At 46.8% G+C, this 17,997-nt stretch overlaps 1 protein-coding gene across 5 annotated transcripts in view; it reads left to right on the top strand.

Annotated features, from left to right (window-relative positions):
* Positions 1-17,997, top strand: part of mbtps1 (membrane-bound transcription factor peptidase, site 1) — a 160,434-nt gene that overhangs the window by 70,261 nt on the left and 72,176 nt on the right. For all 5 annotated transcript variants that reach the window (XM_041191447.1, XM_041191449.1, XM_041191448.1 and 2 more), the window contains exon 6: positions 713-822. In XM_041191447.1, the coding sequence (XP_041047381.1) occupies positions 713-822 (110 nt within the window). The remainder of the gene's footprint in view (positions 1-712; positions 823-17,997) is intronic.

A 17,997-nucleotide genomic window follows, 5' to 3' on the forward strand; every position in this document is an offset into this window, starting at 1 on the left:
CACTCTTTCTGATAATACATGAAGTATATGCATCAGAATCTGGGTGTTTCACCTATTGTACTTACAGTTGGCATCTTTTCAGATAACGTGCACCATTTAATGAATTACACTAGTTCATTAACAGAAAACACCACTTTAAAAACAGTGGTAACTTACTTTGGTCTAATGACTGTATCACATGTTCACTTGGACTGTAGCACAAATCACACATACGTGTATGATCTCAATTACTGATACTGTAATTTTAGAGTTATTTTGGTGTCTTCATCTTTCTATTTTGTTAAAACTTGCCTTGTAAATATGTGAATATGCCTGAAAAGAATGGGAACAGCCCTTGCTGAAGTGTCTGCTGACTTGGGAGTTGGCAAGTTTCTCAGTGGACAGGATGCACAGAGGTCTTAGACAGCTTCACTGACAAAGTGTAGAGTATTCAGAGTTCTCTGCCCTTCTCACAGCAAACTATGCCGGTGTAAGAAAGAGCTTCACAGTTCAGACTAATACTGTGGTGCTGTGTCGGTCCCATCACTAATGATTAAATATTGGACATATTTTTTAAGATGGAGTCCTTTATTGATGCGGGAAGGAAAACGACGAAGGGAAGGTATAATCTGTCAAAGTATGGACATGTCTAACGGGTGAAGATATTCATTGTTGATGGCATTTCATCCATCTTGAAAATTTGTCTTTTGTTTGCTTTTTGTGTTGCCATTAGGCTTGGGGCATGGCACTTTTGTTGCAGGAGTGATTGCCAGCATGCGGGAATGTCAGGGATTGGCACCAGATGCAGAGTTGCACATCTTCAGAGTCTTCACTAACAACCAGGTAATAACTATTCACTTTCACTCTCTACCGACGTTGTTATCATGACGGATGAGTTACAAGAACAGTTTGCAGAATGATTATTGTTTCAGTTGTTGCCTATCAAATACGTTGTAGAAAATCTTTTAAGCTTCCTTCTAGTTTTTGCAACATGTAATACTTGCATTTAAGACATAATGTTAAGTTCATCTTGCGATGCACAGCTTCTATAGTCCAGTTATTTACTACGTGCCACAAGCAAACTTGTCACCTGATTTAATACCTCAGTTAATCAAATGATACATACAAATTTTCTTTAGCAAGTTCAATAACTTGATCATCAAATTGTTCTTTCAAGTCATGCAAAAAAAACTATTTTTAATATGAATGAACCATCTAGATCAAGTGAAGTGGGACCAGTTGTTTGCACTAGCTGAACTGTTCCAAATAAGTGCCTCATTTTATGGTTGTATGGGCTGCGGCATGGATTTGAATGTTGCCCTGGTTTCCCAGCAGGCAGAACGAAATAGATTGTAGAAGTCTTAATTTTGTGAAGCCTGATGAGATACATTAATAAAGCAAGTTTGAGCATTTGGGGTAAGGGCATATAGGCATCAAATTAACAAAAACATCAATGAAACAAGTTTACTGAAGAAAAACTGAGCAAGATCTTTTCAGGTTGCTAAGTATCCTGGCGAGGAGAGCAGAGACACAGGATAAAATAACACAAGGAGAGCGGAGACGTAGGCTAGGAGAGCAGTGGAGACACAGGCTAGAAGAGCGCGAGGAGAGTGGTGGAGAAGCAGGATGGAAGAGCAAAGGAGAGTGGCAGAGATGCAGACTAGAAGAGCGCGAGGAGAGCAGCGGAGACGTAGGCTAGAAGAGCGCGAGGAGAGTGGTGGAGAAGCAGGCTAGAAGAGCGCAAGGAGAGCGGTGGAGAAGCAGGCTAGAAGAGCGCGAGGAGAGCGGGGGAATCGCAGGCGAGAAAAGCACAAGGAGTGGTGGAGAAGCAGGCTGGAAGAGCGCGAGGAGAGTGGTGGAGAAGCAGGCTGGAAGAGCACGAGGAGAGCGGTGGAGAAGCAGGCTAGAAGAGCGCGAGGAGAGCGGGGGAGACACAGGCGAGAAGAGCACAAGGAGTGGTGGAGAAGCAGGCTAGAAGAGCGCGAGGAGAGCAGTGGAAAAGCAAGCTGGAAGAGCAGAGGAGAGTGGCAGAGATGCAGACTAGAAGAGCGTGAGCGCGAGGAGAGCAGCGGAGACGCAGGCTAGAAGAGCGCGAGGAGAGTGGTTGAGAAGCAGGCTAGAAAAGCGCGAGGAGAGTGGCAGAGATGCAGACTAGAAGAGTGCGAGGAGAGTGGTGGAGCAGCAGGCTGGAAGAGCAGAGGAGAGTGGCAGAGATGCAGACTAGAAGAGTGCGAGGAGAGTGGTGGAGCAGCAGGCTGGAAGAGCAGAGGAGAGTGGCAGAGATGCAGACTAGAAGAGCGCGAGGAGAGCAGCGGAGACACAGGCTAGAAGAGCGTGAGGAGAGCGGTGGAGAAGCAGGCTAGAAGAGCAGAGGAGAGTGGTGGAGAAGCAGGCTGGAAGAGCGCGAGGAGAGTGGTGGAGAAGCAGGCTAGAAGAGCGCGAGGAGAGTGGTGGAGAAGCAGGCTAGAAGAGCGCGAGGAGAGCAGTGGAGACACAGGCTAGAAGAGAGCGAGGAGAGCGGTGGAGAAGCAGGCTGGAAGAGCAAAGGAGAGTGGCAGAGATGCAGACTAGAAGAGCGCGAGGAGAGCAGTGGAGACACAGGCTAGAAGAGCGCGAGGAGAGCAGTGGAGAAGCAGGCTAGAAGAGCAGAGGAGAGTGGTGGAGAAGCAGGCTGGAAGAGCGCGAGGACAGTGGTGGAGAAGCAGGCTAGAAGAGCGCGAGGAGAGTGGTGGAGAAGCAGGCTAGAAGAGCGCGAGGAGAGCGGTGGAGAAGCAGGCTAGAAGAGCGCGAGGAGAGCGGGGGAGACGCAGGCGAGAAGAGCACAAGGAGTGGTGGAGAAGCAGGCTAGAAGAGCGCGAGGAGAGCGGTGGAGAAGCAGGCTGGAAGAGCGCGAGGAGAGCGGTGGAGAAGCAGGCTAGAAGAGCGCGAGGAGAGCGGTGGAGACGCAGGCTGGAAGAGCGTGAGGAGAGCGGTGGAGAAGAAGGCTAGAAGAGCAGAGGAGAGCGGTGGCGAAGCAGGCTAGAAGAGTGCGAGGAGAGTGGTGGAGAAGCAGGCTAGAAGAGTGCGAGGAGAGTGGTGGAGCAGCAGGCTGGAAGAGCAGAGGAGAGTGGCAGAGATGCAGACTAGAAGAGCGCGAGGAGAGCAGTGGAGACACAGGCTAGAAGAGCGCGAGGAGAGCGGTGGAGAAGCAGGCTAGTAGAGCAGAGGAGAGTGGTGGAGAAGCAGGCTGGAAGAGCGCGAGGAGAGTGGTGGAGAAGCAGGCTGGAAGAGCGCGAGGAGAGTGGTGGAGAAGCAGGCTAGAAGAGCGCGAGGAGAGCAGTGGAGACACAGGCTAGAAGAGCGTGAGGAGAGCGGTGGAGAAGCAGGCTGGAAGAGCAAAGGAGAGTGGCAGAGATGCAGACTAGAAGAGCGCGAGGAGAGCAGCGGAGACACAGGCTAGAAGAGCGCGAGGAGAGCGGTGGAGAAGCAGGCTAGAAGAGCAGAGAAGAGTGGTGGAGAAGCAAGCTGGAAGAGCGCGAGGAGAGCGGAGGAGAAGCAGGCTGGAAGAGCGCGAGGAGAGTGGTGGAGAAGCAGGCTAGAAGAGCGCGAGGAGAGCGGTGGAGAAGCAGGCTAGAAGAGCGCGAGGAGAGTGGTGGAGAAGCAGGCTAGAAGAGCGCGAGGAGAGCGGTGGAGAAGCAGGCGAGAAGAGCACAAGGAGTGGTGGAGAAGCAGGCTGGAAGAGCGCGAGGAGAGCGGTGGAGAAGCAGGCTAGAAGAGCGCGAGGAGAGCGGTGGAGACGCAGGCTGGAAGAGCGCGAGGAGAGTGGTGGAGAAGCAGGCTGGAAGAGCGCGAGGAGAGCGGTGGAGAAGCAGGCTGGAAGAGCGCGAGGAGAGCAGTGGAGAAGCAGGCTTGAAGAGCACGAGGAGAGTGGTGGAGAAGAAGGCTAGAAGAGCAGAGGAGAGTGGCAGAGATGCAGACTAGAAGAGCGCGAGGAGAGCAGCGGAGACACAGGCTAGAAGAGCGCGAGGAGAGCGGTGGAGAAGCAGGCTAGAAGAGCAGAGGAGAGTGGTGGAGAAGCAGGCTGGAAGAGCGCGAGGAGAGTGGTGGAGAAGCAGGCTAGAAGAGCGCGAGGAGAGTGGTGGAGAAGCAGGCTAGAAGAGCGCGAGGAGAGCAGTGGAGACACAGGCTAGAAGAGCGCGAGGAGAGCGGTGGAGAAGCAGGCTGGAAGAGCAAAGGAGAGTGGCAGAGATGCAGACTAGAAGAGCGCGAGGAGAGCGGGGGAGACGCAGGCGAGAAGAGCACAAGGAGTGGTGGAGAAGCAGGCTGGAAGAGCGCGAGGAGAGCGGTGGAGAAGCAGGCTAGAAGAGCGCGAGGAGAGCGGTGGAGACGCAGGCTGGAAGAGCGCGAGGAGAGCGGTGGAGAAGCAGGCTGGAAGAGCGCGAGGAGAGCGGTGGAGAAGCAGGCTGGAAGAGCGCGAGGAGAGCAGTGGAGAAGCAGGCTGGAAGAGCACGAGGAGAGTGGTGGAGAAGCAGGCAGGAAGAGCGTGAGGAGAGTGGTGGAGAAGCAGGCTAGAAGAGCAGAGGAGAGTGGTGGAGAAGCAGGCTGGAAGAGCGCGAGGAGAGTGGTGGAGAAGCAGGCTAGAAGAGCGCGAGGAGAGCGGTGGAGAAGCAGGCTAGAAGAGCGCGAGGAGAGCGGGGGAGACGCAGGCGAGAAGAGCACAAGGAGTGGTGGAGAAGCAGGCTAGAAGAGCGCGAGGAGAGCGGTGGAGAAGCAGGCTGGAAGAGCAGAGGAGAGTGGCAGAGATGCAGACTAGAAGAGCGCGAGGAGAGCAGTGGAGACACAGGCTAGAAGAGCGCGAGGAGAGCGGTGGAGAAGCAGGCTAGAAGAGCAGAGGAGAGTGGTGGAGAAGCAGGCTGGAAGAGCGCGAGGAGAGTGGTGGAGAAGCAGGCTGGAAGAGCGCGAGGAGAGTGGTGGAGAAGCAGGCTAGAAGAGCGCGAGGAGAGCAGTGGAGACACAGGCTAGAAGAGCGTGAGGAGAGCGGTGGAGAAGCAGGCTGGAAGAGCAAAGGAGAGTGGCAGAGATGCAGACTAGAAGAGCGCGAGGAGAGCAGCGGAGACACAGGCTAGAAGAGCGCGAGGAGAGCGGTGGAGAAGCAGGCTAGAAGAGCAGAGAAGAGTGGTGGAGAAGCAAGCTGGAAGAGCGCGAGGAGAGCAGTGGAGAAGCAGGCTGGAAGAGCGCGAGGAGAGTGGTGGAGAAGCAGGCTAGAAGAGCGCGAGGAGAGCGGTGGAGAAGCAGGCTAGAAGAGCGCGAGGAGAGTGGTGGAGAAGCAGGCTAGAAGAGCGCGAGGAGAGCGGTGGAGAAGCAGGCTAGAAGAGCGCGAGGAGAGCGGGGGAGACGCAGGCGAGAAGAGCACAAGGAGTGGTGGAGAAGCAGGCTGGAAGAGCGCGAGGAGAGCGGTGGAGAAGCAGGCTAGAAGAGCGCGAGGAGAGCGGTGGAGACGCAGGCTGGAAGAGCGCGAGGAGAGTGGTGGAGAAGCAGGCTGGAAGAGCGCGAGGAGAGCGGTGGAGAAGCAGGCTGGAAGAGCGCGAGGAGAGCAGTGGAGAAGCAGGCTGGAAGAGCACGAGGAGAGTGGTGGAGAAGCAGGCAGGAAGAGCGTGAGGAGAGTGGTGGAGAAGAAGGCTAGAAGAGCAGAGGAGAGTGGCAGAGATGCAGACTAGAAGAGCGCGAGGAGAGCAGCGGAGACACAGGCTAGAAGAGCGCGAGGAGAGCGGTGGAGAAGCAGGCTAGAAGAGCAGAGGAGAGTGGTGGAGAAGCAGGCTGGAAGAGCGCGAGGAGAGTGGTGGAGAAGCAGGCTAGAAGAGCGCGAGGAGAGTGGTGGAGAAGCAGGCTAGAAGAGCGCGAGGAGAGCAGTGGAGACACAGGCTAGAAGAGCGCGAGGAGAGCGGTGGAGAAGCAGGCTGGAAGAGCAAAGGAGAGTGGCAGAGATGCAGACTAGAAGAGCGCGAGGAGAGCGGGGGAGACGCAGGCGAGAAGAGCACAAGGAGTGGTGGAGAAGCAGGCTGGAAGAGCGCGAGGAGAGCGGTGGAGAAGCAGGCTAGAAGAGCGCGAGGAGAGCGGTGGAGACGCAGGCTGGAAGAGCGCGAGGAGAGCGGTGGAGAAGCAGGCTGGAAGAGCGCGAGGAGAGCGGTGGAGAAGCAGGCTGGAAGAGCGCGAGGAGAGCAGTGGAGAAGCAGGCTGGAAGAGCACGAGGAGAGTGGTGGAGAAGCAGGCAGGAAGAGCGTGAGGAGAGTGGTGGAGAAGAAGGCTAGAAGAGCAGAGGAGAGTGGCAGAGATGCAGACTAGAAGAGCGCGAGGAGAGCAGCGGAGACACAGGCTAGAAGAGCGCGAGGAGAGCGGTGGAGAAGCAGGCTAGAAGAGCGTGAGGAAAGCAGCGGAGACACAGGCTAGAAGAGCGCGAGGAGAGTGGTGGCGAAGCAGGCTAGAAGAGCGCGAGGAGAGTGGTGGAGAAGCAGGCTAGAAGAGCGCGAGGTGAGCGGTGGAGAAGCAGGCTGGAAGAGCGCGAGGAGAGCGGTGGAGAAGCAGGCTGGAAGAGCGCGAGGTGAGCGGTGGAGAAGCAGGCTGGAAGAGCGCGAGGTGAGCGGTGGAGAAGCAGGCTGGAAGAGCGCGAGGTGAGCGGTGGAGAAGCAGGCTGGAAGAGCGCGAGGAGAGCGGTGGAGAAGCAGGCTGGAAGAGCGCGAGGAGAATGGTGGAGAAGCAGGCTGGAAGAGCGCGAGGTGAGCGGTGGAGAAGCAGGCTGGAAGAGCGCGAGGAGAGCGGTGGAGAAGCAGGCTGGAAGAGCGCGAGGAGAATGGTGGAGAAGCAGGCTGGAAGAGCGCGAGGAGAGTGGTGGAAAAGCAGGCTGGAAGAGCAGAGGAGAGTGGCAGAGATGCAGACTAGAAGAGCATGAGCGTGAGGAGAGCAGCAGAGACGCAGACTGGAAGAGCGCGAGGAGAGTGGTGTAGAAGTAGGCTGGAAGAGCAGAGGAGAGTGGCAGAGATGCAGACTAGAGCGCGAGGAGAGCAGCGGAGACGCAGGCTAGAAGAGCGCGAGGAGAGTGTGGAGAAGCAGGCTGGAAGAGCATGAGCGGAGTGGTGGAGAAGCAGGCTGGAAGAGCAGAGGAGAGTGGCAGAGACGCAGACGAGGGAAGCGGGCGGAGATGCAGATGAGGAGAGCGGGCGGAGATGCAGATGAGGGGAGCGTGCGGAGATGCAGGCAAGGAGAGCCTCTTCAACCTGTTTCTATCTGTTGGAGCTGAAGTGTGACATCACAGGAAAACAGGCAGGTAATTGGTGGGTATCTCTTCTGTGTCTGTTTTGATTGGCAAAGTGGCCTAAATCAAGAGACATTATTACAGCTGAAGAGCACTGTTAAGAAATTGACATTTAAAATATTTAACATCCAAATTAATTAATGAAATAGAATAGAGGTGGCTGGGCAGGCGATGTGTTGCAGCTGTAGTATTTGGAGGCTGGTGGATGCCAGCGCGATCCATGGTGACCACACCTGCAGCAAGCTTTGGCTGCTCGAACTTTTGCTCAGAGTTGATGATTTGGAGTCTGAGCTGCAGACACTGTGACAAATCAGGGAAGGGGAGAGATACCTGGCCACTGTTTCAGGAGGCAGTCGCACCCCTTAGATTAATTACATCAAATTTGGACAGTGGTCAGGGACAGGAGGGTGCAACTGTGAGTGAGGCAGGTATGGGGATCCAGAATGTAGCTTTGGAGGAGTCTCAGCAAGTGTGCTTGTCCAATTGGTACAAGGTTCCTTCTCCCATTGTGAATAAGGGCACAGACTGAAGGGAGGATGAGTGAACTGACCACAGCGCCGTGGTACAGAGTGCCATTCAAGTTGCGGGGAGAAAAGAGAAATGTAGGAATAGGGAATAGCATAGTTAGGGGAATTAATACTGTTCTCTGCAGCAAAGACTGTGTCCTAAAAGCTGTGTTGCATACCTGGTGCCAAGGTTAAGGACATCTCCTCTGGGCTGGAGAGGAACTTGGAGTGGGAGGGGAAGGATCCAGTTGTCATGATCCACATAGGTACCAATGACATGGCTAGGAAAGAGGTTCTGTTGAGGGACTAGGAGCAGCTCAGGGCTAAATTAAAAAGCAAAACCACTAAGGTAATGAGCTTTGCATTACTACCTGAGCCACAGGCAAATTGGCTAGAGTAAATAAGACTAGAGAGGTAAATGCGTGACTCAGAGATTGGTGTGGGAGAAATGGATTCCAATTCATGGGGCACTGACACCAGTACTAGGGAAGGAGAGAGCTGCTATGTTGGGACGGGCTTCATTTGAACAATGCTGGGACCAGTGTCCTGGCGAATCATATAACTAAGGTTGTAGATAGGAATTTAAACTAATTAATTGGGAGGGTTCAATTAAAGGGAAGTTTAAAAAATCAAAATGAGATGAGAGAGCAGAGTTTCAGAATAGTGAAGAGATAACGATAATCAACGTGTGACAGGAAGGGACAGAAAATATAAGCAGAAGAGTGCAGCAGAAATTAGAACCAGAATGAATAATACTGGTAAAAAGTCAAAGCTTAATGCTCTTTATCTGAATGCACACAACATTTGTAACAAGATAGATGAGTTGACGGCACAAATAGAAATAAATGAATATGACTTGATAGCTATTACAGAGGCTTGGTTGAAGGGTGACTGTAATCAGTATTCAAAGGTATTTGACATTCCGGAAAAAAAGGTGAAAAGAAAATGAGGTAGCTTTGTCAATAAAGGAAGGTATCAGGGTGGTGGTTGAATAATGATATAGGTGCAATAGATCGTGATGTGGAACCAGTTTGGGTGGAAATAAGGAATAGCAAGGGAAGAAGTCACGGGTGGGAGTCGTCTATAGGCCCCCAAAGAGTTGCCTCACTGTAGGACAAAGTATAAATTGGGAAATAATGGAGGTGTGTAAGCAGGGCACTACAGTTGTCATGGATAATTTTAATCTGCATATCTACTGAACAAGTCAGATTGGCAGGGGTAACATGGAAAAAAAATTTGTAGATTACATCAGGGATTGTGTCTTAGAGCAATACATTGCAGAACCTACCCGGGAATAGGCTATTTTAGATCTAGTAATGTGTAATGAGTTGGGTTTAATAAGAGATCTTGTAGTTAAAGATCCTCTAGGGGGTAGTGATCACAACATGGTAGAATTTCAAATTCAGTTTGAGGGTGAGCAACACTGGTCCCCAAACCCATGTCCTCAACTTAAAAAAGGGCAATTACAGAGGTATGAAGAAAGAGCTGAATAAAGCGGGTTGGGAAAATAGACTGAGGGGAAGGTCAGTGGATGAGAAGCGGCAGACATTTAAGCAGATATTTCATAACGCTTGGCAAAAATTTATCCTGATCAAAAAGAAGGGCTCGACGAGAAGGCTGAACCACCAGTGGTTAACAGAGGTGGTCAAGGAAAGTGTCCAATCAAAAACTAAGGCATACCAAGCAGTGAAAATAGTGGTATGCCAGAGGATTGGGAATTTGTAAAGGACCAGCAGCAGATGACTAAAAAGCTAATAAAAAGGGGGAAAATTGATTATGAAAGCAAATTGGCAAGAAATATAAAAACAAACAGCAAGAGCTTCTACGGGTATATGAAAAGAAAGAGAGTGACTAAAGTGAGCGTGGGACCCTTGGAGGATGCGACTGGAGAATTGATAACGGAGAGCAGGGAAATGACAGATAGTTTAAACCAATATTTTGCATCGGCCATCACAGTGGAGGACACGATAAACACCCCAAAGATATCAAATAAGCAAGGAGCTAATGGGAAGAAAGATCTTGTAACAGTCTCTATCACGAGGGACAAAGCATTTGACAAACTAATGGGACTAAAGGCAGACAAGTTGCCAGGCCTGATGGCAGAGTTGATAAAGAGGAACCGGTAGATGTAGTGTATTTGGATTTCCAGAAGGTGTATGGTTAGGTGCCACATATAAGGTTATTGCACAAGATAGGAGCTCAAGGTATTGGGGGTAACGTATTAGCATAGATTCAGGATTGGTTAACGCACAGAAGACAGTTGGGATTAATGAGTTTTTTTTCAGGTTGGAACAACGTAACCAGTGGAGTGCCACGAGGATCAGTCCGAGGTCCTCAATTATTTACTATTTATTTTAATGACTTGGTGGGGTGGGGTGTCTAGGAAGTGTAATGAAACGTACAAGATTCTGAGGGAGCTTGACAGGGTAGATGTTGCGAAGATGTTTCCACTAGTGGGGGAACCTTGAACTAGGAGACATAGTTCAGAATAAGGGGACACTCATTTAAAACTGAGATGCAAAGGACTTTCTTCTCTGAAGGTAGTGACTGTCTGGAATTCTCTACCCCAGAGAGTTGTGGAGGCTAGATCACTGAAAGTATTTAAAGAGGAGGTAGATAGATTTTGAAATATCAGGGAGTTGAAGGCTATGAGAAGCTGGCACAAAAGAGGAGTTGAGGCCTGGGGCAGATCAGCCATAATCTTATTGAATGGTGGGGCAGGCTTGAGGGGCCAAATGGCCTACTGCTCCTATTTCTTAGTTCTTATATATTCCTTGGGAACAACTGGCCAGATCAAAGAATGCACCATATTTGAAATACTTCACTGCTGACTGGTTATTTGTTATCTGCTTTCCTGTTGGCTGAAGCCCAGGTGGAATTTGCTTTTAAAGTGTAATGTTTGTGCATAACTTTCCTTAAGCAGATTTGTACTATACAAACTATTATGTACTGTTTGATAATTAGTCCACGATACATAGGTTTTATGGCTGTATTTGAAGCAGATTCCACTTTTATGATTTTGCCTCTCATTTGTCGTCTTGGAACATTGGCTTTGTTTTTACTCATGCATACCTCTAACAGCTGTACAAATGGTGTTGGCCTGTGTTTTGTACTTGGTATGCAGTTAATTAGAGTCTGTTAAGGACAAAGTCCTAGTTTTGCCAATTTGTGTTTGAGAGTCAGTGAGGTGAGTGCTTAGAGCTCTGATCATGAAGTTGCGTTATTGTATTCTTCATCTTTTTCAATTTAGCTGAGTATTTAAAAGTGACCTCTTTGAAAAGTTGAAGAGAAACTGTGTCCATGTGGCTTATGATTAGTTTCCCATTCCTATGATGTAAAATATAAATTATATGTATATATAAATATATTCAATTAACAGAAAATATAATAATGGAGCATTCCCTGGGATCATTTAAGAAGTAGTTTGGAATTGTGATGTGGAGAAGACAAATTGTAAACTTGTTCATGAATGTGTTTTGTGTGCTAAATCTTTTCTACCCATTTACTTCTGAGCAGATTTCAGTTCTCTTTGCCTAATCAAAGCTATTGATTGGCCAGCATCAGTGCATAGCCACTGGATGTCCGTAATGCACATTCTTAAAGTGAACTGAGTGTATATCTGTAGCCCATATGGCACATTTACATATAGTAAGTCCTCACTTAGCGTTCTAGTTATGTTCCTGAAAAGCGCAAATTTAAATAAAAAAATGTTAAGCGAATCACATTTTCCTATTAGAACCAATGTAAAAGCTGTAGTTAGGTTCTGCAAGATCTTTCTCATTAAAAAAAATGGAAATATTATGCCCTGTAAATTTAAATATTGTATATTCCTTAATTCCAATATTTGTAAATGAAATAACTTTTAAAATAAAATAAATTTTAAAAGGTTAAAAAATATGCTTTTCCACCTTTCTACTTGCTTCCTGCTGTGAGCGAGACCTTGGGAAAGGGGCAGCAAGAGGGAGGAAACCAGTGGGAGCGTTGGAGAACAGGAGAGGCCACTCCAATTGGGCCATGTCTGCTACATCGAAGTGGCATGAAACAGAACGAAAACAGAAACCCCACCGCTATGTGTACATACTGGCCCTTGTTATATTTGCAACATTAAAGTGGAATGAGTTAAAATGGGCAATTACTGTATGTTTGAATTTAAAACTGAATGTGTGACTTTAGCAATTTGTATTTTTTCTTTTCCCATTCTTTTGTCCCTCCCATAATTTTTCATTTTTGTTCTGAGTATGATCAATTCTCTTCAGTTACAACCACTGCAGCCTTCAAGATAGTAATGTACAGTTTCTAATCATTAAAAACGTTGCATTTTATTGTCATTATCTTTAAGCTCTTAGTTCATCCCTCTTCCACAAAGATGTTTGGCTAAACAGCTGTCGTTGAAAAATGAAAATTTAACGATGCTTTAGTGCCAAACTACGATGCCATGCAGAATTACCTTGGCCTGGTCTTGCATAGCCGCTTATTTAAAATGGGACAAAGGGGCACAAGGAGATTTAGGACTGGTGTCAGCAAATTCTTCACTCAGTGGTCAACAAATGGAATGTACTTTAAAGTAGAATAGTCTAATCGTTGCCTTGGGATCATTGGAAAAGTTGAAGTTGGTGAATTTTGGAGAGGCCGGTGGGTGGCCAACATTTTGTGGATGGGTGAGCTAAGTAGCCATCCTCTGTATCTCGGACCTTGAGTTGAAAATACCTGTGTGGATTTTTAGCCAAGGAAATTCTGAGAAGAGGAAGAAGGAAGAACAAAAACAGAAAATGCTGGAAAACTCAGCAGGTCTGGCAGCACCGATGGCAAGAGAAACAGAGTTAAAGTTTCGAGATAGAAGAACATGAGAACTAGGAACAGGAGTAGATCATTCGGCTCCTCGAGATGATCATGTCTGATCATCTTGTGTTTCGATTTCCATGTTCCCATCTAACCCTGATAACCTTTAATTCCCTTGCCTAACAAGAATCTATCTACCTCTGCCTTTAAAAATATTCAATGACCCCACCTCCACCACCACCTGAGGCAGAGAATTCTAAAGTCACACAACCCTGTGAGACAAAAGATTTCAAGTCTATATGACTTTGCTTTGGAGTCAAATGGACTTGAAACATTAACTCTGTTTCTCTCTCCACAGATGCTACCAGACCTGAGTTTTTTCCAGCATTTTCTCTTTCCATTTCAGATTTCCAGTATCTGGATGGTAAAATAGATGGGGAAAAATTAAAAATAAAGTCTGTGTTCCCAGATGGTAGTGACTCCAGGGGCCTGGGTATTTTGAATGCCTCTGTGACTTATAATACTGTCTAGATGAGCACTTCTAAAGTCACCTAGTGATACATGGTTTGCTCCTTCATCCTGACACCCCCAGGGCAACTTTACTGCAAGGGGACCTCAACAGATATCTTGATGTGAGTTTTTTATATTCATTCACGGGATGTGGGCTTTGTTGGCTGGGCCAGCATTTATTGCCCATCCCTAGTTCCCCTTGAGGAAGTGGTGAGCTGCCACCTTGAACCACTATAGTCCATGTGGTGTAGTTCACCGACAATGTTGTTAGGAAGGGAGTTCCAGGATTTTGACCCAGCGACAGTGAATGAATAGTAATATATTTCCAAGTCAGGACGGTAAGTCACTTAGAGGGGAACTTCCAGGTGGTGATATTCCTATCTATCTGCTGCCCTTGTCTTTTTAGATGGTAGTGGCCATGGGTTTGGAAGGTGCTGTCGAAGAAGCCTTAGTGAATTCCTGCAGTGCATCTTTTAGATAGTACACACTGCTGCTACTGTGTGTCAGTGGTGGAGGGAGTGAATGTTTGTGGATGTGGTGCCAATCAAACAGGATGCTTTGTCCTAGATGGTGTCAAGCTTCTTGAGTGTTGTGGAAACTGCAGTCATCCAGGTAAGTGGGGAGTATTCCATCACACTCCTGACTTGTACCTTGTAGATGGTGGACAGGCTTTGGGGAGTCAGGAGGTGAGTTACTCATCGCACGATTCATAGCCTCTGACCTGCTTTTGTAGCCACAGTATTTACATGGCTCTGAAGAAGGGTCATACGGACTTGAAACGTTAACTCTGTTTCTCTCCTCACAGATGCTGCTAGACCTGCTGAGTTTTTCCAGCATGTTCTGTCTTTGTTTCAGATTTCCAGCATCCGCAGTATTTTGCTTTTATCACAGTAGTTATATGACTGGCCCAGTTCAGTTTCTGGTCATTTCATGCGTCATCCTTTTATTCATAAGGTGATAGTTGTTCAGATGTAAGGAACTGCTAAATGTGTACAAAAATATCCAAATAATTATGAGCCTAGCCCTTTCTGTGAGGAAGTACTTTGTGGAGCCAAATTGCTTTTATTTGTATCTGCCATCTGCTTCTGCTTGGTTCAGTAGTTGCACAACAGCCTGTAATAAACTGACTTGTGTAAAATGCTCGGATGTCGTGACTTTTTAAACAAAATGAAAGATTGCAACTAATTGGGATTCATCTTTGGTTCTGACCAACCTGATATTAGACTGAGTTGTCAAGGAGCTATCATATTTTTCCTAATATGTCTGTGGGACACTTTAAAGCAGGGATGTGTGTGTGTATGGTTCTGTGTGTGGCTACTCTAATTAAACTGGAGATGATTAGACTGCAAGGTTTAAATTATCAAAGAAGCTAGGTGTGAAGCAGGTGTTTGAAATGGAGATGAGTAAAACTAGGGTGAGGTCTCAGCAGAGATGGTGTGAATGAAATTTGCATTTTTAGATAAGTGGAGAAGTGTTTGATTTTCAAAGAGACATGGAAAATATTTGCAGTTGGCAGGGTTATTACACATAGGTGTAAACATCGTAGAGTAGTTATAATGGGGGACTTTAATTACCCATATATAGACTGGGATAGTGGTAGTGTAAGGGACAGTGAAGGGCTTTCCTAGATTGTGTTCAGGAAAATTTCCTACAGCAGTATGTGTCCAGCCCAACAAGAAAGGAGGGACTGCTAAACCTGATTCTTGGGAATGAGGTGGGCCAAGTAGATCAAGTGACAGTAGGGGAACATTTAGGGGACAGTGATCATTGTGTCATAAGGTTTAGGATTACAGTGGAAAAGGATATTGGTCAATCCAGAGTAAGAATAATTAACTGGCACAGAGCAGACTTCAATGGGGCAAGAACGAAGCTGGGCCAGATAGACTGGAACCAAAGGTTGGCAGGAAAAACAGCAGTTGAACAATAGGCTACCTTCAAAGAGCAGATGGTTTGGGCACAGCCAGGGTATGTTCCCTCAAAAGGGAAGGGTAGGACAAACCAATCCAGAGCTCCCTGGATGACAAAGGAGATAGTAATTAAGTTAAAGAAAAAAAAGTGTGCTTACGACAGGTGTCAGGTAGCAAATACAATTGAGAACCAAGCTGAATACAGAAGGTTCCGAAGGGATGTGTAAAGCCAAATATGAGAAGCAAAGAGGGATTATGAAAAAAGACTGGCGGCTAACAAAAAGAAATCCCTAAGTATTCTACAAGCACATCAGTAGTAAAAGAATGGTAAAAGAAGGATTGAGGCTGATTAGGGACCATAAAGGGGATTTACACATAGAGGCAAGAGGCATGGATGAGGTGTTAAATGAATGCTTTGCATCTGTCTTTACCTACAAGGTAAATGCTGCCCAGGCCATGGTGACAGAGGAGGAAACTCAATCACTAGAAGGGTTTAAAATTGATGAGGAGGAGGTATTGGATAAGCTGTCGGTACTTAAAGTTGATAAGGCGAACGGACCGAATGAGATGCATCCAAGAATATTGAAGGAAGTGAGAGTGGAAATTGCAGAGGCACTGGCAATAATCTTTCAATGCTCCCTGGATTCAGTGGAGGTGCCAGATGACTGGAGAATTGCAAACATTATGCCCTTGTTCAAAAAAGGTTGTAAAGTTCTGCCCTGCAATTACAGTCCAGCCAATTTAACTTTGGTGGTGGGGAAACTTCTAGAAACAATTATTCAGGATAGAATTAATAGTCACGTGGAAAAATGTGGATTGATTTGTTAAAGAAAATTGTGTCTAACTAATTTGCTGGAGTTTTTTGAAGAGGTATCAAAGATGGTTGATGAGGGTAAGGCCATTGATGTGGTGTATATGGACTTACATAAGGCGTTTGATAGTGCCACACTATAGACTTGTGAGGAAAGTCATAGGTCATGGAATAAAAGGGACAGTAGCAATGTGGATACAAAATTGGCTGAGGGATAGGAAACAGAGTAATGGTTAATAGGTATTTTTTGGGCTGGATGAAGGTTTGTAGTGGAGTTCCCCAGGGGTCAGTAATGAGACCTTTGCTCTTCCTGATATATATAAATGATCTGGATCTTGGTGTGCAGGGGACAATTTCAAAGTTTGTGGATGACACAAAACTTGGGAGAATTGTAAACTGTGAGGAGGACAGTGTAGAACTTCAAAAGGACATTGATGGAGTGGGCAGATAGATTACAGATGAAGTTCAGTGTGAAGAAGTGTGAGGTGATACACTTTGGTACAATGAATATGGAGAGAGAGTATAAAATAAAGGATGCTATTCTAAAGGGTGTGCAGGAGCAGAGAGACCTAGGTGTCTGTATACATAATTCATTAAAGATGGCAGGACAGGTAAAGAGAGCCGTTTCTAAAGCATACAGTATTCTAGGCTTCATTAATAGGGCCATAGAGTACAAGAGCAGGGAGGTTATGATGAACTTACATAAGACACTGGTTAGACCTTAGCTGAAGTATAGTGTACAGTTCTGGTTGCCACACTATAGAAAGGATGTGAATGCATTGGAGAGCGTGCAGAAGAGGTTAACGAGAATGGTTCCAGAGATGAGAAACTTCGGTTATGAGGAAAGATTGGAGAAGTTGGAACTGTTTTCCTTGGAGAGGAGAAGGCTGAGAGGAGACTTGAAAGAAGTTTTCAAAATAATGAGGGACCTGGACAGAGTAGATAGGGAGAAACTGTTCCACCCGTAAATGGATCTAAAACCAGAGGGCACAGTTTTAAACTGTTTTGCAAAAGAAGCAAATGCGAGGTGAGAAAAAACTTTTTCACACAGTGAGTAGTTGGGGTTTGGAATGCACTGCCTGGAAGTGTGGTGGAGGCAGATTCAACTGAGGCATTCAAGAGGGATGATTATCTAAATAGAAACAATATGCAGGGTTACAGGGAAAAGGCAGGATATTGGCACTAAGTTTTAAAATGCTCAGAGTGCTGGTGCAGACATGATGGGATGAATAGCCTCCTTCTACACCATAACAATTCTGTGATTCTGATTACGTTGATTTTTCCCAAAATTGCTGGTTATAATGAGAACATGAAGACTTTTATATTCTGGGAAAAGTAACTTCTAAAGACGAATGGAAACCATGGGATTTACAAATCAAAAGAGAAAATATATATGTAAAGAAGGATGGAAGGATGTGATAGGTGTAGCTGTGAGAGATCTGGAAAGGTGCCTGTGTGAAACAGACTTGGGAGGGGTGGAGGGGAAGCTTCTAGCCACCCTGCAGAAGTTTACTGTTCCAGTAACCAAAGTTGTGTTAGAAGCCTTTGGAATTCCATTGTCCAGTAGGTGCTTGTAGTAATATTGCTGGATTACTTTATAAATTTGGAATCTATTTGGACTGTTGCCTTAAAGGGGGTATGTAGATGGGAGTTTGGTTAAGTAGAAATTTTGGGAACTGTTATACATGTGTAACTGTAATCTTGTGCATGTTTAAGTTTTTACATCTTTTGCTAATAAATGTTTTAATGTAATCTTTAAAATCTCTAAAGGTGGTAGTGGACTCATTACTTCTGACTTCAGTGCACCAGCCTTCTTGTAATAAATACAAATTGCAAAATTGTTGTGACAGCATGGCCAAGGATTTGGTCAGCCTGACAAATACCACCTGCCATATCATAAGAGTTTCTAAACTTAGTGTTTTTTTAATCAAACGTGTTGGTGGGCTAACCCTTGGTTTAACTGAGGGTAAAAAGCTGTGTTCATTTATAGACCCCCTTTTTTATTGTTGCAGTAAAAGGATGATTGCTAAGCCTTTGTTATCCTGTTAGAATTTATCTTGATTTCATTTGTCACAGGAAATTGTGTTCTCAATTTATCTGTCATTTCACATTTTATCCTGTTTTTTAAATTACCTGTAAAACCAAAGTGCCTTTGGCAGAGTGCTTTAATTCTTGTGAGAATCCAGAGCTCTGTGTGCCATTGAACTTCAGTACTTC

Source organism: Carcharodon carcharias, chromosome 7 (assembly GCF_017639515.1).
Source record: "Carcharodon carcharias isolate sCarCar2 chromosome 7, sCarCar2.pri, whole genome shotgun sequence".
Lineage (NCBI taxonomy): Eukaryota > Metazoa > Chordata > Chondrichthyes > Lamniformes > Lamnidae > Carcharodon > Carcharodon carcharias.